This window comes from Leuciscus leuciscus (assembly GCF_965113295.1).
Source record: "Leuciscus leuciscus genome assembly, chromosome: 1".
In the NCBI taxonomy this organism is placed as follows: domain Eukaryota; kingdom Metazoa; phylum Chordata; class Actinopteri; order Cypriniformes; family Leuciscidae; genus Leuciscus; species Leuciscus leuciscus.
The window spans coordinates 57,275,430-57,296,910 of NC_138725.1; the positions used below are offsets into that span (position 1 = coordinate 57,275,430).

At 37.5% G+C, this 21,481-nt stretch overlaps 2 protein-coding genes across 4 annotated transcripts; one reads left to right on the forward strand and one right to left on the reverse strand.

Annotated features, from left to right (window-relative positions):
- The first annotated feature begins 1,154 nt into the window (after positions 1 to 1,154).
- pold1 (polymerase (DNA directed), delta 1, catalytic subunit) lies at positions 1,155 to 15,090 on the forward strand. 2 transcript variants are annotated; one of them, XM_082180176.1, is made up of 27 exons: positions 1,155 to 1,286; positions 2,092 to 2,289; positions 3,290 to 3,403; positions 3,496 to 3,636; positions 3,730 to 3,855; positions 4,426 to 4,594; positions 5,337 to 5,451; positions 5,533 to 5,662; positions 6,064 to 6,230; positions 7,058 to 7,162; positions 7,320 to 7,460; positions 7,557 to 7,667; positions 7,793 to 7,984; positions 8,076 to 8,164; positions 8,981 to 9,097; positions 9,195 to 9,308; positions 10,563 to 10,710; positions 10,791 to 10,886; positions 10,975 to 11,112; positions 12,770 to 12,945; positions 13,146 to 13,298; positions 13,744 to 13,846; positions 13,926 to 14,058; positions 14,272 to 14,385; positions 14,476 to 14,528; positions 14,635 to 14,732; positions 14,846 to 15,090. In XM_082180176.1, the coding sequence occupies exons 2-27, from the start codon at positions 2,103 to 2,105 to the stop codon at positions 14,931 to 14,933; spliced, it is 3,318 nt and encodes a 1,105-aa protein (XP_082036302.1). In that variant the 5' UTR covers positions 1,155 to 1,286; positions 2,092 to 2,102; the 3' UTR covers positions 14,934 to 15,090. The 2 variants fall into 2 exon arrangements, with proteins under 2 accessions (XP_082036302.1, XP_082036303.1); XM_082180177.1 differs by lacking the exon at positions 1,155 to 1,286 and adding an exon at positions 1,763 to 1,959.
- Positions 15,091 to 15,764: 674 nt separating this feature from the next.
- On the reverse strand, positions 15,765 to 21,202 carry LOC309506330 (GTPase KRas). Of its 2 annotated transcripts, XR_014208705.1 has the most exons (6): positions 20,889 to 21,202; positions 20,167 to 20,278; positions 19,270 to 19,448; positions 18,705 to 18,864; positions 15,870 to 17,148; positions 15,765 to 15,836 (listed from the first exon to the last, which is right to left on the reverse strand). XR_014208705.1 is itself a non-coding variant. In XM_082180186.1 (5 exons), the coding sequence occupies exons 2-5, from the start codon at positions 20,275 to 20,277 to the stop codon at positions 17,035 to 17,037; spliced, it is 564 nt and encodes a 187-aa protein (XP_082036312.1). In that variant the 5' UTR covers position 20,278; positions 20,889 to 21,202; the 3' UTR covers positions 15,765 to 17,034. The 2 variants fall into 2 exon arrangements, 1 of the variants encoding a protein (XP_082036312.1); XM_082180186.1 differs by having other exon boundaries at positions 15,765 to 17,148.
- Positions 21,203 to 21,481: the final 279 nt, after the last annotated feature.

Below are 21,481 nucleotides of genomic sequence, written 5' to 3' on the forward strand. Positions count from 1 at the left end.
GATATATTATATATATATATATATATATATATATATATATATATATATATATATTTAAATATATATATATATATTTAAATATATATATATATGTGTGTGTGTGTGTGTGTGTGTGTGTGTGTGTGTGTGTGTGTGTGTGTGTGTGTGTGTGTGTGTGTGTGTGTGTGTGCGTGTGTATGTGTATACATGTTATTGTAATATTGTATAGTTCCTTTACTTGTCATTACTTGTTTTGTGTATAATGATTTGGCAATATTGTATGTAAACACAATCATACCAATAAAGTGCTTAAAAGCTGAAACTGAAAGGGCAGTGTAGTTCTTAACAGCAAGTATGTTGCAGATAATGCAGCAGATCACAAATACACACAACACTGGCAGTCCTGTTTTTTGTAGAGGACTTGCCACAAATATAACTGTTCATAAAATAAATATTTGTATTATTATTATTTTTACTTTTTTTGTACAATTTTTGTTGTTATTATTTTTATTAACATGGCTGATACCTCATTTAATTTTTTGTTGTGACTGCTTTTAATTCGTATTTTGATGCTTTGGCAACATTTTATTTTAAACAATCATGCCAAATTAAGCCCTTTGGCTCCGGAAAATAGAGGTAAATATTTGTATTCGTTATTATGTAAGGATTATTATTTGTTTATTATTCGTGCAGCCGCATCCTTCGAATGTAAAGAAAAAAATACCCATAAGTACAAAATAGTATTTGACTGCATTTAACCTGTAAGGTCTAATCTATCTATCTATCTATCTATCTATCTATCTATCTATCTATCTATCTATCTATCTATCTATCTATCTATCTATCTATCTATCTATCTATCTATCTATCTATCTATCTATCTATCTATCTATCTATCTATCTATCTATCTATCTATCTATCTATCTATCTATCTATCTATCTATCTGTTTTTAATCACTTTTGTTAATCACGACCCTCTCAAGATTTTTAGTCTGTAAACTTATTTTCTGATTCACACTCCGGAGCAGAAGGTGGCGGAAATGCACCAATAAGCTGGATGCCAACCGCCGTAAAATAGCAACAAGAAGAAGAAGGCGACCCTCTCAACATGGCAGTTATCGTCGTCCATGAAGGCGAATCACTTCCTTCTCTTTGACCAATAGCAGTCCTCCGTGGACCCTACGCAATTTTACCGGGAAAACGGATGTTGGCCATGTCCGGTGGAAACTGACATTCAACACTGTGAAGTGGCGGGAGATTTATCTACTGCATATATGGAGTAATAAAGCTCGAGCTGGAATAAAAGGTGAAAGATTATGTATTTGTTCCGTGGCTAGAGTTCACCTCTATGTCTGATGTAGCTCATTTTGCGATGTTGCATGAATTAGCTGACTCTTTATTGTTTGTATATTGTTAACATGTTCTGCTGCGTTTCTTGTTTGTCCAGTTCGCCTAGTATATTATTTAAAACTATAAATGTAATTATAGGTAAAATAATAAGCATGTGAAAAGTTATACAATGGGCCTATAACTCGTGTACAATGCTTGGCAAACGAAATATGAATGTTTATGCACATTGATTTTCAGCAACTATGTTGACTGAACCTAAAGACCCTCAGATCATCAGAAATTGGTTCTAAATGTTTTATAAGTAACGTTAACATAACATGTCTAACTCTCGAACCGCATGAACAAACACATAGTAAGCAGCTTGTTGAATTAACGTTACTCCACAAGTCTGTACGTCTGTTTCATTAGCCCCGCCCCTTTTATGTAAATTATGTAGTCAGGCACTCCATTTTAATGTTATTGTTCTACGTTTTGATGTTATTCTTTAGCTTTGAGAAGTTGAGCTAAGACGTTTAATTATGTAGCGTGTACTATATCTTTATTAAATTCCTTTATACTCTAAATCATTTGTTATAGCCTACATATTCTGAATTCCACATATTCAGTTGGCAAGATAGAAGTGATCGTTTGTAAGTGTTTTGTTGTTGTTGCTTTTTTTTATTTCAACTAGTTGAAAACATTTTAAAGAGTCATTTCAGGACGTTCGTAAGTGTTTTTGAGTGTTTAATTTGCTTATCAAGAGTTGAAATTGTTTTTGCAAGGCTGCTTCAGAATGGACTTTAAAAGGCGCAATGGAGGTCCTGGAATGGGCGGGGCTTCACAGCCCAAGAAGGGGAAAATTAGCACAGAATGGGAGGATAGTCCCTCCCAGTTTGAAGAGGAACTGGCTCTATTTGATGAAATGGATATGGAGGTGGAGTCAGGGGAGGGTCAAGCTGGCCATGATGTCATTCCAGTGGGTGAGTATGTTTTGTCTGTTTTTTTTAATGAATTTAATTAATTATTATCTACAAAATATTCAAAACAACATACCAACCGATGCATACAATTACAGTACAACCAAAAAGAAAGAAAGAAGCCAATTCCATAATACTAATCTTAGAACAGTAAATTCATGAACCATATATATATATATATATATATATATATTTGAGGTGTAATGATACCCTCATGTCACGATTTGATACATATTACAATACTGAATTCACGATACGGTATTATTGCGATACGATACTCCAAGTCATATGGTAAAAGCCAGGTTAACAAAAAATTTACTGTTGATTAAAATGCTATATTTTGTATTACGTTGGGAGTGGAAATGAATTGGCTTGGATTTGGTGCTGGTTCTGAAGCTGAAATTACAGAATTATTTTAGACGAATTATGCTTGCACTCTGTCACTGACTAGATATATTTAAAATAATGTAGGCCACTTCTACTGGTAACAGAAGACATTTGGCATTATCAGGACCCACAAATATTCCCCCATTGCATTATTATCCATTATGTTCAGCATTATTCATAGTTTAATGTACAGTAGTACTGACGCTAAAACTCTAAACTTAAATTTTTTCCTTAAAGAAATTTTCATTTTGGGTGAACTATACACCGTTCAGATTGTCTCTATCCACGAAACATATTGTTCCACTATTGTATTGCGATATATTGTGACACCCCTATATATATAATCATAAACTAATTGACAAAACAAAAACAAAATATTTAATAAATTTTCACGCAAGGTTCCCACATCTATTTAAAAGCTTCTACTCATAGTATTGCACCTTGGATCATATAGTTAGATTATATGGTTAATTTCCTTATATTTCCATATATTTTCTTATATCCTTATATTTCCTTATATTTTCTTTTTTTATAAAAATTTAGTTTTTTATATGCAAGGACAAACATTACTCGATAACTTGGTGACCCTTGACATGATCTACCCTCTTTTACTCAGGTGACTTATTCTCTGCTGATCTTAATCCACGTTGGAAACGACCTCATGCATCGCCTCTTCAACCAAACTCAGACACACTCATTTTTCAGCAGATAGACTTGGATTACTACCTGGGTGAGACACACATGCTCTCTCACAGATGCGCACACACAAATTCATGATTTCATCCAGACCTCTCCCTCAATGTGCTGTCGTCTGGTGTTTAGGATTTGCGGTAGCAGGTATGCCTGGGCAGGTACAGGGCAAAGTGCCCATAGTACGCATGTTTGGTGTGACGGACAGTGGAAATAGCGTGTGCTGCCACATTCACGGATTCGCCCCGTATTTCTATGTTCCTGCCCCCAACGGTGAGCCGCCAATTACAGGATGCTGCTCAGTGTCATTGCGATGTAGTTAAGCACATCGTTCATGATTTCTCACTGTGTCTGTGTCTCTCTCAGGTTTTACAAATGCACACTTGGCTGAGTTTCAGAGAGAGCTGAATTCTGCTGTATTGAAGGACATGCGCTCCAATAAAGACAACATAGCTGTCACTGTGCTGGCAGTGGACATCACCACAAAAGAAAGTAAGTCATTTTAGTGTAAATGTGTGTGTATATACGCTACAATTCAAAGTTTTTTTTTTAAAGATTTTTTAAATGTTTTTAAGAGAAGTCTTTCTGCTCACCAATGTTTCATTTATTTGATCAAAATACAGGAACAGTAATATTGTGAAATATTATGACAATTTAAAGTAACTGTTTTCTATTTTTTATATATTTTCAAAGTGTAATTTATTCCTGTGATGGTAAAGCTGAATTTTTTGCATAATTACTCCAGTCTTCAGTGTCACATGATCCTTCAGAAATCATTCTAATATGATGATTTGCTGCTTAGAAAACAATATCTTATTATTATTATTATTATTATTATATGTTGTAGCAGTAATATTTATGTGCAAACCATGGTACATTTTGTCATTCTTTACTGTCACTTTTGATCAATTTAACATGTCCTTGCTGAATAAAAGTATCGTGTTTTTCTTTTCTTTTTTTTTCTTTTTTTAAGTCCCCCCAAACATTTAAAGGTAGTGTAAATGGAGATTGGAACTGTTTGGCTTGTTTGTAGCTGACTGACTTTTCCATATTTGCACTAAGGTATGTATCATTACCATGGAAACCGACCTCATGACTTTCTGCGCATTACCATGGCGATGCCACGTCTGGTTGCCCCAGCGAAGCGTATCCTGGAGCAAGGCTTTAAATTTGCCGGTTTTGCCACCCAGAGCTACCAGGCTTTTGAAGCCAACATTGACTTTGAGATCAGGTGTGTTTGTGTGTACTTGAAAGTTTATGAAACTGATTAGAGCTGCACAATTAATCGTCAAAAGATCGCGATCTCGATTCAAACACACATGCAATCTTATTTCCTTAATGACAACAATACGGCCTTTGACAAGTACGATCACAGCAAACATTGAAACCTGCGTTGGCGCAGCCGTTGACCCAGAGAGGACAGTTGTATTGTAGGCTATAGGTATTAAACAGCTTCACAAGGCCATGTTCACAAAGCAGCAGAATACGGTTGTCAGTCCTGTATTCGACTCCTTAATACAGTTATGTTCACACACAGTTCAGTTATTAGCCGGAGTGACGACCGCATTCTAGAACCAAACTCGCCAATGTCAATTTTCAGGACTCACAACCACATTCCCAGAAAACACACGCTGTTTGAACGGAACAGGACTGGACAACTAGTCTGCCACGTCATACAGTGCGAGAGAGCCACTTTGTCATTGAATAAAAAAAAATTGGTTTAATTCAAGTGAGTAAATAATACTTTAATAGACTGCAGCAATTAATGCTTTGTCTATAGAACCTCAAGTTAAAAACATTTTTTTTATTTAGTTGTCTGTTCAAAATCGTTGGAGACGATCTCTATTTTAAACAAAAAATCGTGATTCTCAATTTATCCAGAATTGTGCGGCTCTACTGGTGATGTGTGGTAGACATTGATTGCTTGACCTGATAAAGCACGTAAGGTCTGATGTATGTGCATGTGACGGCAGGTTCATGGTGGACAGTGATGTTGTCGGTTGCTGCTGGATTGAGCTTCCCAAAGGGAAGTACAGGATAAGGGAAGAGAGAAGTGAAGGACAGACCGATTCAAAATATCCAGGAAAGGTAAAAAGTAAAACAACAACTACAGTCACTTAAGGTATTAGAGTGATCCATTGAATTGTCTTTAACTGATTTCTCTCTCAGGTTTCCCTGTGTCAGTATGAGGTGGATGTGGCATGGAATGATCTGGTCAGTCATCCAGCTGAAGGAGAATGGCAGAGGATCGCTCCACTCAGAGTCCTGAGCTTTGATATTGAGTGTGCTGGCAGAAAAGGTGTTTGTTTAGGCATTATACCTTCTCTTTAAGCTTAGCTTATTCTAATTTTGGGATCAATCAAACTTTTTAGCACCCCCACAAGTTAAACTTTTCATTATTTTTACTTAATAAATAAAATTTTAATCAAATGTTATTAATATTTTTATATATATACATATTGCAATTGTTTTTTTTTAAATCAAATGATCAAAAAAATTTGTTTTTTCCTGCATATTTGTCCTGCATCTTTTTAGAGATTTTTGATATACCAAACCATTTGTCTATGTAATGCATTAACAAACAGCTTATTGTGTCATTGCCACCATGTGCAATTAGTGTGCTTCTTGGCCTTGTAATTGCCTGCAAATAAAAGTATTATATGTTGCTGCGTAACTAACTGAACTGTTTGTGTGTTACAGGTGTGTTTCCAGAGCCGGAGATCGACCCTGTGATTCAGATCGCCTCTATGGTGCAGCGTCAGGGAGAGAAGGAGCCGTTTATCCGGACAGTCTTCACCTTACAGAGCTGTTCCAGTATAGTGGGCTCCCAGATTCTCTGCTTTACTCAGGAGAGGCAGCTACTGCAGGTACGTACTCTCAGATTCTCCAAATATACTTAAATGGAAATGTTTACATGTGTATTTTCTCTAAAAACGTAAATGTACATTGTGCCTCTTCAGGGCTACCCCTAAAAGTCTACTAAATTTGAATCAGTCGGTTAGTCGCAGAAAAAGAAAAAACAACTGGCCCTTGCGGTAATATGTCGGGCAGAAAATCCAAATTGTGGGAACATTTTGAGATGGACCACAAAAAGGTGACATGCGACCTTAAACATGACAAAACGTACATAGTAGCCTAACGTTAGCCACTTTACATTATACTTTACATGGCCGCTCACTCTGTTAACGTTATTGTTAACCTACAATTGTGCTCTAATTTTAGGCGCATATCCAAGTTTGGTAGCTAAATTAGTACCGCGCTTCCTGCACTACTTGTTTAACTTCCACGAAGACCGGCTTCATTGTGAGCAAAACGGAGCTCACTTTATTTTCCCCTACATCATTGTCAAACTTGTATTTGACCTTTTTCTTAAAATGCTAAGAAAGTGCAACTGTGAGTCAGGTATAGCCTAATTGGCCACATTGTTATAGCGTTTCAGTTACGTGTTTTTATGTAATGCCTATTTATTTTGTTTGTGTTCGGACCTCTGAGTTTTCATTCAATGTTAAAGCTGCTTGTGCGTCGGCCTGATTTTGTTTGGACTCTTAAGTGTTTTGGTTTTCTGTATATTTATTTACTTGGTTAGAATTATAATTATGTCTTACATTTTGTAAAAAATGTGTCTATCTACACCCACATATACACACAAATACTCACAAATTTGTAAATAAATGTATATGTGTGATTATATCAGAGTTGGGCTGAGTTTATGAGGACAGTGGATCCTGACATCATCACTGGCTACAATATCCAGAACTTTGACTTTCCATACCTCCTCAACAGAGCAGCCACCTTAAAGGTACAGTGTTTTTATATGTTTTAAAACAAATTTTTAAAAAAAAGTTTTTTTGGGTGGAAAGTGAACAAACCCAGTAATGGCACATGTCAGAAAGGCTTTTTATTATAATTCAGGCAGGGGATGATGATTTGAGTCACTTGTCTTTCTGTCTCCGTAGGTGAATATGTTCCCATATCTGGGTCGTGTGTGGGGCATCAAATCAGTTTTGAAAGACTCCAACTTCCAGAGCAAACAGATGGGTCGCAGGGAGAACAAAACTGTGAATATCGAAGGACGTGTGCAGCTTGACTTATTACAGGTATGCACACTTAAGCTCAGACTCTCACATTGTTCCATCAGATTGATTCATGACCGCTCATGCTGTGACTCACCAAGTTTTTTTTCTCTGTTGTAGGTGTTGCTGAGAGATTATAAACTGCGCTCTTACACACTAAACGCCGTCAGTTTCCATTTTCTGCAGGAGCAGAAGGAGGATGTGCAGCATTCTATCATCACAGATCTACAGGTGCAGCCAATCAGATCTCTGTTTTACTCTTATAGCCAATCAGATCCCTCAACTCCATCTAAGACACCTGGAGTCCAGTAAACCCTCAGAAAACTTGTCTTTCCTCTCTCCTTATTTTTGATTAGAATGGGAATGAGCAGACCCGCAGGCGTTTGGCTGTATACTGTCTGAAGGATGCTTATCTGCCCCTGCGCTTGCTGCAGAAGTTGATGTGCGTCATTAATTACATGGAAATGGCCAGAGTAACTGGGGTGCCCCTGACTTACCTGCTCTCTCGCGGACAGCAGATTAAAGTGGTTTCACAGCTCCTGAGACAGGTCTGCGCATGTCTTATCTGTAACATATGTTAATGTAACAAACCTAGCCAACATTTAATGTGTATGGCTTTATGATTGTTTTATTGTGTAGGCTATGAGGCAGGATCTGGTGATGCCAGTGGTGAGGGCAGAGGGAGGGGAGGACTACACTGGAGCCACTGTCATAGAACCAGAGAAAGGGTTTGTACCCACTTTTGTGACCAAATTCTCATTCTCAAATCAGAGTATAAGTAAATTGCATATCTTGAGTTCTATAAAAAAAACAAAAGCAATCATAAAAAAAGTACTTAAACACGCTTCTGTTCACAAGTTTGAGGTCAGCAAGAGTTTTGTTGAGAAACTTTCATTCAGCAAGGATGTATTAATAGATCGAACGTTACAGAAAAAAAAGAAATTTATACTGTTACAAAAGATTTCTATTTGAAACTTTCTATTCATCAAAGAATCCCGAACATTTGTATTATGTTTCCACAAACATTGAGCAGCAGAACTGTTTTCAACATTGATAACAATAAGAAATGTTTCTGGAGCATCAAATCATCATATTAGAATGATTTCTGAAGGATCATGTGACACTGAAGACTGGAGTAATGATGCTGAAAAACATCACAGGAATAAATTACATAAAAAATATTAAAACAGTTATATTAAATTGTACACAATACTTAAAATTATTACCTTTTTACTGTGATTTGTACCAAATAAATGCAGCCTTGGTGAACATAAGAGATTTCTTTCAAAAACATTCTAAAAATCTTACTGACTTTTTAACACTAGTGTAAATAAATACAAGTACTTAATAAAGAGCTTTATTTATTACAAAAACTTTCTATTGCATGACAACAGATTCTTGCCGTTTTTTTCTTCTTCTGATAGTTAAAAACAAATTTGACATTAACGCGGATGTTAGTACTACAGTATGTAATGTTGCTAAATTGAAGCAACATTTAGGTTTTGTAGATGATTCACCAATGCAAAAACTGTATGTTTTTACAGGTATTACAGTGTTCCTATAGCAACTCTGGATTTCTCCTCACTGTATCCCTCCATCATGATGGCTCACAATTTATGTTACACTACTCTCCTGCAGAAGGGCCAGTTGGACAAACTGGGGTGAGAGGAGTGTGTTTGTGTGTCATTTTAATTGTGGTGTTCTCCATTTTGTGACTAATTGAAGCTGTACTACTTTTTTGTGTGCATACGTTTTTAGTCTGGGTCCAGAGGATTTCATCAAGACCCCCACTGGTGATCTGTTTGTGAAGAGCTCTGTGAGGAAGGGCCTTCTCCCTGAGATCCTGGAAAACCTGCTGGGCGCCAGGAAAAGGTGATCATTTCAACAACAAAAAAATGAAGATTAAATAAATGTCTTATATTCAATACCAAATAGTTCAGTGTAATTAAAAATTAGTGCTGTCAGTCGATTAAATTTTTTTTACTAATTAATTGCACATTTTTCTGTAATTAAGCGTGATTAATCGCACCTAACATTTAAGTTTTTATATAGATTTCTATATTGTAATAATTTCAAATGCCTATATTTAAAATATTTGTTTAATGGCATCTTTTTATGAAAGAAGGCCAGTATCACTGATACCAATACTGCTTCTGATGTCTCTATGAAATATATATTTTTACTCAATTTTAGCCGTAATAGCCATTCAGCATTACAGTAAAATGAAAAACTATCAATTTTAACATTTCAATATATATATATATATAACAACATTTAATTTAAGTGAACTTAAAACAACCTTCACATAAACCCATTGTAATAAATGTCACATTTACCAATGCCCTTCAATATATAATAATTTTTCCTAATGGCCCAGTCAGACCAGTTCAGAATTTTACTTCGCCTGTCAAAATGCACAAAAAACTATTGTTTCTGAGCCATGTAACCTTGTAAACAGTGCTTTAAGATTTTCAGGTAGGTCTAACAGGTATAGGATATATACAGAAATTTAATAAAGTTATCAAACACTTCAGTCTGCATAAATTATAAATTAAATATAGATGAATCCTTATTAAAGCTACAAAAGTTATTCAGTCAATAGTAGTGAGTGAGTGATTTTCTTTTTTCTTTAGTTTTTTGATTAACATTAATAACACACACTACAGCAGGTTTATTAGGCTGCTGTCACTTTAAGACCTGCCGCACATGAGACAGATCTGACGTGCATCCCATTTTCTCACAACACTTTACGTTCATTTAAGACTGTGCTTGCGAGGATACTCAACAAAACATGCATTTTTGCGTGATTGTATGTTTTTGTCCATTCAAATGCTGTCTGAAGTAGACGAACGAGTCGTGTGTCACGCAGACAGGAGATTCATAGATGCGCACCGTTACTGCACCTCGTTCTTCTTTTGTGTCTTATCGCTACGCACTGGAACGGTTTAAAAGCATTTCATATATGATCAGAGCGTGATCATATATTGTAATGCTAGCCAAAGGATGATCGGGGGAAAAAACATATGCTGTGTTAATTGCGTTAAATATTTTTAATGCGTTAAACTTGGAAAAAATGACAGCCCTATTAAAAGGTATTGTTGTACCCATTATTTGTTGTGCCTCTAGGGCGAAGGCAGAGCTGAAGAAAGAGACGGACCCCTTTAAAAAGCAGGTGCTGGACGGAAGGCAGTTGGCTTTGAAGATCAGTGCGAACTCAGTATACGGGTTCACTGGGGCTCAGGTGGGCAAGCTGCCCTGTTTGGAAATCTCACAGGTCAGTTTCAGCACTCACACATGGGTAAATACTGTCAGCTTTAGACAGAGATGCTTTAAGTTCCTCTCTTTCATCTGTAGAGCGTCACAGGCTTTGGTAGGCAGATGATTGAACAGACCAAACAGCTTGTGGAATCAAGATACACAATCTCTAACGGTTACCAGGCAGATGCAAAGGTATTTAATGACATAAATGTTTTTGTTTTTTTTGCCTTCGTTTCAATGCACTGAAAATATGTAGTGATGCAAATATAATGTGTTTCAGGTTGTCTATGGAGACACAGACTCTGTGATGGTGAAACTAGGTGTGGCCACTGTGCAGGAAGCAATGAATCTGGGAAGGGAGGCCGCTGAATGGGTCTCCTCCCACTTCGTTCCACCAATCAAATTAGAGTTTGAAAAGGTACAGGAAGCAGGCCAAGATTTCGTAACAGATGCCATCTAATGTTATTATGGTAACACTTTATAATAAGGTTCCATTAGTTAACTACATCTGTTAAAGGTGGGGTAAGCGATATTTCAAAAACGCTGTTGGACATTGTTGATATTTGAACTCAACCCAAACAAACACACTCCTCTCTTCATTGCTCCGCCTCCAAAACTCACACTCCAATCCTAACTGCCCTGCTTCGAGTCAGTCTCGAATCCCGATCCCCCGGGATGCCAGGCAAGTGCACTAACAATAACGCTAAACACAGCATTCTCGAGCAGTCGTCAGCGCGACTCTAGTCTCAGCCTCGGACCGTTGGCTGAACGTCTGATGCATATGGCACGCTTTTCTGGAAACACTTCAGGAGTTTCGAAGTCGCAACCTGATTGGTTTAATTCTACAGGATGTCCACGTTCTTTAACGGTCCGTCTGGAAACAAATGCCGTGACGCCAAAACCCCTCGTGGAAGAAGAAAGCCATTGTGTTTACAACTGAGACAAATGAGCGCTTACCAGGATCAACTAAACGCTGGATTTTCAAAAGTATGTGAAGTTCGCCGCTCCATTGTTGCAGTAAACTTGCACAACGTTCTTGAATGAATAATTTATTAGATGCACGCCGGTCTGTTATTGTAGGGACATCGACATTATATTGGCACACCCCTAAACATGACGCGGAACAAAGCGAACTGTGATAGGTTGCGTTACATGTCAAACGTCCTCTTGGCCAAGAAAAGCTGTGATAGAGTCCAGACCTTCTGCCATCAGTCTGAAGGTCTGGCTACGCGAGACTAGCGCGACTCTTACTAGCTGGCCTCCGTTACGCATGCAATCCAAGAGTGGATGTCTGTTTGTCATAGCAGAAGCGCCCCAAAAATACTGCTTCACGAAAAATAAAGCGCAGATGATGAACGAATGACAAGGAAGCACAAAAAAAAAGTACGTACAGGACACAATAGTAATTACAAACAAGAGTGGGTGGTTAGTTGCCAACAGCACAGCAGCTCCAGACAAATACACTCAAACCCAGTGTTACCCACGTGTGGAGCCGAATCAAAGCAACATCTGCGTCTGTTTTCAGGCCTTTCCACTTAGCTCTCTGGACAGCGTTTCTAATATTAACACGGGTCCTAAAGCTCTTGCCCAGACATGACCCTTTATTTTCCAGGGATTTCTTCTGAGCTTTTCTCTTTTTTTATTGTGTCTCATCTCTCTTTCTTCAAATCTCCCTCTTGCTCATTCTCTCTCCTCCACCGTCATACTGATTGGCTACACGTTTGTTGTTGTTTTGTGTGTCGGTCCGACTAACTTCCAAATGGCGTTTTTCAAATATCACTTACCCCACCTTTAACATGAGCTAACGTTGAAAAATGCAATTATTAATCTTAGTTAATGTTAATTTCAGCATTTACTAAAACAGTATTAAAATCTAAAGCTGTATCTGTTCATATTTTTTAATGGACCTGAGCTAACATGAACTAACAATGAACAGTTGTATTTTTATCAACTATTAAAAACTGTGACAAAAGCATTAATCGTTGTTAATTAATGCTAGTTAATGCATTAACTAATGGGACCTTATTGTAAAGTTAATTATTCTTAATAACTTCTGTCTCATTCACATTTTTCAGGTTTATTACCCATATCTGTTGATCAATAAAAAGAGGTATGCCGGGCTGTATTTCTCTTCCGATGCTGAACATCATGATAAGATGGATTGCAAAGGAATAGAGACTGTCAGACGAGACAACTGCCCTCTAGTGGCCAACCTCATCAATACATGCCTCCAAAACATCCTCATTGACAGGTACAAACATTGCCACACTCAGAAAACCACCATGCGCTCATATACGCAACAGTGACGCACATACTAGCATGCGTAATAGTGAAGACATGACTCTACAAGCCTTACTAAAAGCCTTTTTTGTTAATGTTCAATGGGCAACACCATTCATATACCAACATGCACATTAATTCACAAGAATAATAATGTGTGTTGTGTTTCAGAGACCCCGATGGAGCAGTAGCCCATGCTAAAGAGGTGATCTCTGACCTTCTGTGTAACCGCATTGACATCAGTCAGCTGGTCATAACTAAAGAGCTGACACGTACCGCACAGGAGTATGCCGGCAAACAGGCCCACGTCGAACTAGCTGAGAGGTGTGTCTTCTTAATATCTTGACTGTTAATTCATACCTGCAATTCATACAAAATTCGCCATTCTGACATTGAAATAGGCTATTCTCATGATACATGGAAATCCAAGGAGTTTGTATTTGGTGTGGGGGGGAGGGTTATATAAATGTATATCTGAACGGGACTGTCTTCAGAACATTTTTTTATGGCTTTTTTTTTTTTCATCGTGCCTCTGTATGATGCTTTATAAAGTAGTGTGTATAAGCGAAGCACTGTTTTGTGTAGCCACTGTATTTTTTGCTTTCCCATAAGCGCCACATATATTCCGAGAGTGAATTTGCTGACGTCATTCAGCCTGTTTTTGTTCAAACCAATTATACATAACATACTGGGCCGCCTTCAGATAACCAGACTTTGCAGGTATGGAATTATTGCGCATTTAACCAATTTCCACCTACATGGGTTTTAGGATGCGGAAGCGTGATGCCGGAAGCGCTCCAAACCTCGGAGATCGAGTTCCGTACGTCATCACCAAAGCAGCAAAGGGTGTGGCGGCATATATGAAATCAGAGGTCAGTATTGTGTATTGTCGGGTTTTGATGTGGCTGATTTTCTGTACTGTAGTTATAACTGCTGAGTCCTGTATCTCAGGACCCCATCTATGTGCTGGAGAACAACATCCCTATAGACACGCAGTACTACCTGGAGCAGCAGCTTTCCAAGCCTTTACTGCGCATCTTTGAGCCCATACTGGGAGAGAGCAAAGCTGAGAGTGTGTTACTGAGTGAGTATCATCTATTAAGCCTACAAAACCAGGATGTTTAAAGTCGGCTCGAAATGAAAATGATTTGCGAAACTACTGTTTTTAGTACAGTCAAGTAATTTCTATTGTTTTGTGTTATATAGCCTTTTTATCTCATCACATTCAAATAAAACTGCAAACTGTGGTAAAATAGAATTTCTTTCACCGTGCCGTTTTTTTGCTGTGTTGTTTCAGAGGGAGATCACACACGCTGTAAGACGGTCTTGACATCCAGGGTCGGTGGTCTCATGGCTTTCGCTCAGAAAAGAAGCACTTGCATTGGCTGCAGAGCTGTGCTCAAAACTGACGGTATGTATCAAGTGTGTGTGTTAGGCAAAACTGGAGCTTCAGTAGTACCACAAATCACAAAACTCTACATCTGATGGTTTTCCTCTTCAGCGGCCGTATGCGACTTCTGCAAAAAGAGAGAGTCTGAGCTTTATCAGAAAGAGGTGTGTTTTGGTTTTTTATATATACAAATCCTGGCAAAATTATCTTTGTACGTGGGGCAAAAGATGTTCTTGCTGTTGCTGAAGATTGTCCATGTGTGTCTTTTAGATTGCTCATCTGTCAACACTAGAGGAGAAATTCTCTCGCCTGTGGACTCAGTGTCAGCGCTGTCAAGGTTCACTCCATGAAGACGTGCTTTGTACCAGGTGTTTACACACATGCACGTTAGGCCTACACAATATATTGAATATTCACTATATATTTTGTAGGTACAGTTGATATACCAGTGGTTCTAAATAATAAATTCTCTCTTTTTCAGTCGAGACTGCCCCATCTTTTACATGAGAAAGAAAGTGCAGAAAGATTTAGACGATCAGGAGAAGCTCGTTTCCCGTTTTGGCTGGTGATGGACGGGGATTATTTTCTTTTTTCCTTCAGCTTTCTCAACATTCATTCATCCTCTTACCTCAGTGAAGGAGTCCGTCACACTCCAGATTGTAAAGAATATTCTTTTTTTTTTTAGTGGTTGAATAAATAAAATGCAATTTTGTAAAAAAAAAAAAAGTTGTCTGATTCAACATTATACTTAGATGTAATTTTACTTCTTTTTTTTTATCAAATTCAGGTTTTAAATGTCATAGTTATAAAAAAACTAATTAAAATCATAATATCACTTCAAGTCATGGACATTTCTATTGTCAATATTATTCTTTATAATGCTTTGCTCTATAATATTTCATCAGATAGAATAGTGATCCTTTACCATGAAGCTACTTTTGTAAAGAAAAAAACTACAACCGGAGCAGAGAACAAAACATTTAAATATCATCCCTAGCCAATATTTAATATAGCATTCATGTATGTTTGGGTTTCAGTCATAAGTCCAAGATATATTAAGGGTAACATACAAGTATTTGAAATATCACACAGATCATACCAGAACAAAAATCTTTCTCAGGCAACCTAGATCATATGGATAAATTAAATTAGGAATAATAAATCAAAAAAGATATTTCTTGCTCACAGTTCCTTGTTGTTTTAACTTCAGGTCATACCAAGGCAGTTGCATCAGCTTTTCTGAATATTCTCAGAAACGCTGATGCAACTGTCCTGGTATGACCACAAAAGTTGTAACACAACATACCTGTTGTAACACTTTATAAAGCAAATATGATAACTGAGAAGTTATAGTTTCAACTACAATTGGATGTTTGAATATTAAGGAAATCACACTGTCATCTAGCCAAAAGTCTCTTTATTCACAAAACATATAACTACAGATGTCAATGTGGCAAAGGGAATGCATCAATCTGAACCAAAACTATTACTGTCTAAACTATTACTGGGAATTTCTCACCTTCCTCAACCAAGCCTCTTCACTGGTGGGAACATCTCTGGCATTTTACACACTTCATCATAATACATGAAATGGTAATGTCCAATATAATGCCAGTATGTGTAATGAAAAACAAAATCAAAACTTTTACAAAAATACAGAACTTTACCATGAAATACTGCTGGTAAAAAAAATTTAAAAAAATGAAAGAAGAGAGCTTGATTATTATTATTTTTTTTTCATTTCATAATTATAGAAGGGCTACATTAAGTGAAGGACAGCTAAGTTTTAGTCCAAGCCATGACAACAGAAACCTGGGGGGAAATGGATTCTGGGAAGGTGATGAATGCATGAAATGTAAATTTTTGTACAAACTCCCCAAAAAGACAAAGCAAAAACTATGGAAATCCCCTTTTGATGATGAAATGACAGCGTTTTTAGCAAGTACTGAAGATCTTTGCTGGATAAATCCCACAATGCGTGAGGTGGAAACACTTTTTAAGGTGTGCAAAACATTATGCTAGTGGTTTTGAATGTGGCGACCACTTGCTCTAATGTGCTTTCCCCACAGCCCACAGAAACTTTAGGGGACTTCTTAGCTTCCTCATTCCCGACCACCGCTAACAAAAGCACGCGGCTTACACAGTTGGAGATGAGACATAAGGCTTACTTAAAAATAGTTACCCATTACTGACTTAAAGTATATCCCTTCACCACCTTATTCATTTGTTATAAGGGCCAAAGTTCCTTGCTGTCGTGGTTCTAAAGTACGACTGTAAAACTACGACATACGTCAGATCTTTTTAGCACAGAAGAGGAAGCAGCAGCGCAAGGTTGTCAAGTCCACTTAAGACTGAATTTTCCAGCCGAATATGATAATGCGAGGTCAATATATGTCTTTTCCAAAACAATTCCACAGTTGCATGGTTCTCATTGAGGTCTCATGCGCACATACATACATACAAACAAACAAACAAACACATACAGCAGCCAATCAGGTTCCTATTCCTCAAAGGCTGGTTGGTGTAAGACACAGGGAGCGGTAAGAAAAGGAAATAGGATGTGTGTGTGTATGTGTGATGCTACAGTAGTGTATGCGTGTATGTGAGTATGTGTGACCTTGAGTGCATTGCTATCACGGGGGTGCAGTGCGAGGCTGGACGCGTGTATCGCTATAAAAGAGTGCAACGTCTCTGTGTGTGCTTTTTGCTCTTCTTATTGCTGCGGTTCGTCTCCTTGTATCTTCGGATCTCCCGCACAAGAGAGTAAAATGCCTCCTCAACTCCCTGTAAAAAGAAAACAAGATAGATTTCGAATTAATGGTGCTTTATAGCAACAAGCTGATTCATGTCGATCAATCCGAGAAGAAATCACAAAAGTGTTGGTTTTATGTCAAAAAGTTTGTTGCACGAGTTCTCAGGTACTTGGACGTGACAGCGACGATAGATAATGAAAACGATGATCACCATGACTTTAAAAAATATATCTTTTTTTCTGGTTGGTTATTGCGCCATTTTGGGCGGTTCCTGAGGTCTTATTGGTTGACGTTACACAGCATGCCGTCTAGACAGGCAGAATAAAGTGAAACTGTGGATTTGAAAGCACACAGTAATGCCTGGAATCACTTTGATCATGAAAATACAGTTAAGTGCAAGATGTGCAGCGCCAATCTGCCATATACGTCACATTATAATGTGAATTGTGAACACTATAGAAGGTTGTGAATTCCTTGTGCTTTAGTAGCCCGTGTTTCAGCGCGTTGTTACGGGAAGAGCGCATCCCCAACGGGAGTAGTTCCGGCTAGCCTGTCACTTGTTTTCACTTGCATTTGCGTCCTTTTGTGCAGATACAAGCTGTAATGCTGTAATGCTACATTTATATTGTGCATCTTGTATACATTGGATGTGTCATATAAAACAGGCTTCAGTTTACTGGTGTCTGTTTAGCTTCACCTCATGCAGCTATTCCAATTATGTTGAGGTTTCTTTTTCGAAAACACTGATGCATTATTGGTAATCTAGCAGTGTTATTTTTCTAGTCATATTTTCATGTTTTGATAGACATATTTTTATTTGTCAACATTAATTTTCGCAACAGTGTTTTAACTAAAATATTTAATCACCACCATGACGGACACGGCCCGCCCCCCAAAGTACTCGTTTTTTTTTAAAACCTATTAGTATTAGTAACACTAGTCCTGTCATCACTATCATTGTGTGACTTCAGGTTTGCTGACATATTTCTGGTGGGTTGGGTTATGGTGAGCCTTTTAGAACCTCTAAATTTAACAAACTGTGCTTGATTAGCGTGCCATATTTCTCCACCACTAATAACTAATGCAGCAACATTCATTCATTCTTCCATTCTATCAACCGTGCTGCTTTTCCATTATTTTCCTAAATAAAATACACTACATGGATGTGTTTGTATGTTGTGCTCACATCTTTTGCATTGTCTCGCGCATTACAAAGTTTTAAAAATGTGGTAAAACATGGTAGTTCAACTTAAAAAACAAAAAAACAAAGTGTCTTTAGGTTTTTGCGTTCGGTGTGAATCCCTCATAATATTGCTGTTGTTCTGAATGATATGATGGTGTTCAGATCAACAGCACATTCCATGAGTGTGATAATGATTTTATACACCAGTTCAATAAACAAAAGTTAATATTGAGTAACTTATAAAGGCAAACTATTGGCAGTGAACTCATTTCAGCTCCGACGACAAAAGCACACATCCATCAAAAATACCTGTCTTGCACATGATTGCATATGATAACAGTGGAAAAGCAGCACAGTGGAGTGCATTTAAACATCCCTTGAACTTTAAAATCGGCTTCACCCACCTGTCGCGTCTTTGCAGACGTTTCAACAAACGGGACTCCGTAACTTCTGGCGAGCTCTTGAGCTTGACGTGACTCTACAGTACGTGAAGCCAGGTCACTTTTGTTCCCCACCAGCACCATTGGGACATTGTCACTGTCTTTGACACGGTTTATTTGCTCCCTGCACAAACAACACAAAACAAGGTAATTTTATTTTTTTTCACACAGCCTGATTTTTGAAACTAGGCCCTTCTCTAATGCCACATTGGTTTCCTTACTTAACTTCAAGGGACAAAAAAGGAAGTCAGAACATTAATGCAGTGTAGTGACTTCCTGCTGAATCGACATCTCTGACCCTGGAATTTTTAGCTAAAAAATCAGTATTTTCCAATTGATCATATTTTAAGTTTTCAGGAAACAAGAAGCTTTATTGGTAGTTAGATGACACAGACCCAACCAATTCCTCTTGAGCATGCAGTCCACAAATCTCAAATATAATATGAGAGTATTAAGTCTGAAAGACTGTTTGATGGTAACCGATATACTTGATGTTAATTGGTTTGTCCATATGTGTTTGACTATGTACCTGTAAAGGTGTACGTCCTCAAAGGACTTGGCGTTGTTGATGGCAAAAACACAGAGAAAGCCCTCTCCTGTCCTCATATACTGGTCTCTCATGGCACTGTACTCCTCCTGACCTGCAGTGTCCAGGATGTCCAGCAAACACGTCTCCCCGTCAATCACAACCTGCTTTCTGTATGAATCCTGCATGGAATAGATTAGGGCCCAATGAAATCAGTGTTATTTTTTTTCAAATTCCATGTGAATTTTTCTGCACTCTGATTCACTGGTCAAATTAAACGTTAGTAATAGAAAAATTCATGAAACGTATACAATAAAAAAAAATATATATATATTTTAGGGCCCTATGAAATACGTTTTATTTTTTCTCAAATTCCATTTTATTTTTCCCAAATTCAGTGTTATCTGTTTTCATTTTTCTAGATTCCATTGTAATGGTTTAAATAATTGTTTTAATAATCAAAAAAGGATGTCTAATCAATATTTATATACAAATTTATATTATTGTTATTATTATAATTTTTTTTACAAAAATAGGACTATATGAAATGCTTTATTTTATTTCAGAAATTCTGTGTTGTGCGTTATTTTATTATATAATTTATTATTAAAAACATTTGGTAATCAAATGACGGCATAAAATATTACCAATTTATGTAATCAACTGAAAATTAAGCAATTCCTTTTATTTTTGGCAAACAAAGTGCTGCACAACAATAGAGGTTTACTGTTCAAATTAGAACAGATATTGCATGATTATTCCTTAAAGGTTTCATAATTGTATTATTATTACTATATTATTACATAGGTACATTCTACTGTACAATAGTATCAATATGTGTCAATTTCTTTTTGCCAAAAAAAAAAAAAAAAGATAATCTTAAAGAAGGGGAACTCTTACCTCAATAGTGGGGTCATACTCGTCTACAAAGTGATTTTGAATGAGCTGGATGGTCAGTGCACTTTTCCCAACGCCACCAGCACCGACAACTACCAGCTTGTATTCTGTCATTCTGGATGGAAGAGAGAGAAAGTGAATGGGAAGGGGGTTAGAAACTGGGGGTACAAAAATATTCTGACTGGATTTATTCAGCAACAGCTTGGGAAAAGCATAACCTTTAGTGATACAAGCTAACTACTCTGACTGGTACACTTATATACATCATTGCAGAGTTAAAGGGCTGAACACAAAAGAAGATCTGCCACTATTCACTTTCATTGTATGGAAAACAACTGCAGTGAAAGTGAATGGGGACTTAGGCTGTCATTCTGCCTTTTGTGTTCCACGGAAGAAAGAAAAGTCATACTGGTTTGGATCAACATGAGGGTGGGTAAATGATGACACAATTTTCATTATTGGGTGAACTGTCCCTTTAAAAAGCGGAAAAGAACATACATACACATTACATAAGATGGTTAACTGAGATTTTAAAGTCGGTGCATTATGTCAACAAATCATATTCAAATACATTAAAGACTGAGGTTGAAGATAACGTTTACTCAGTTCTTATCTAATTTACTTAGCCGGCAAGTAGCAGACTGAAACAACAGCAGTTTTTAACCTTTATCTCAAGTGCTATCAACAGGTAAGAAGTTATTTATCGGCTTATTTGTGTATTTTACCTCGCGTGTGGTTGTTAGATCAGTTTGGCTCGCCCAAACGAAGCGCTTCGAGATGAATTAGTATTGAATGAAGTCCAAGGATTAGCCCCTGAGCCTCATTACGATCGACCAGACAAACTAAACTCTCCCGAGAGTCGAAGACAGGACGAAATTATTCGGGCTGATGGAACTTCAGCCGTGAAAAAAAACCCCTATGAAGCTTCGTATTTCAACTATGTTTCTCCACTCTAATCAAATTTTACGAAAACCCAAATAAATCCGCCCGTAGAGTCATTAGCTCCTCTCGGCTAAGACTCTCCCAGATTCATTGAGGGCGAGGAGCGAGGTGGGATCAGCGGAGGAGATGACCAATGAGATTTACCCGGCCCGTCGGGTTTTTAAATCCTATTGGGCGAGAAATAAACGGAAGTAAGGATTGACCAATGTCAGTGCAATGCCTCTTTCCAATTTCTCCATCATGTCCCGCCCCGTAAGTATGGGCCAATCAGGTTCGTTTAATATATTAAAAGGCCAGAGATGAACGTCAAACCATCAAAGGTCTCAGTAATCTCTCTGGATCCGTTAATACAGTTACAATGTTATCGCTGAACACT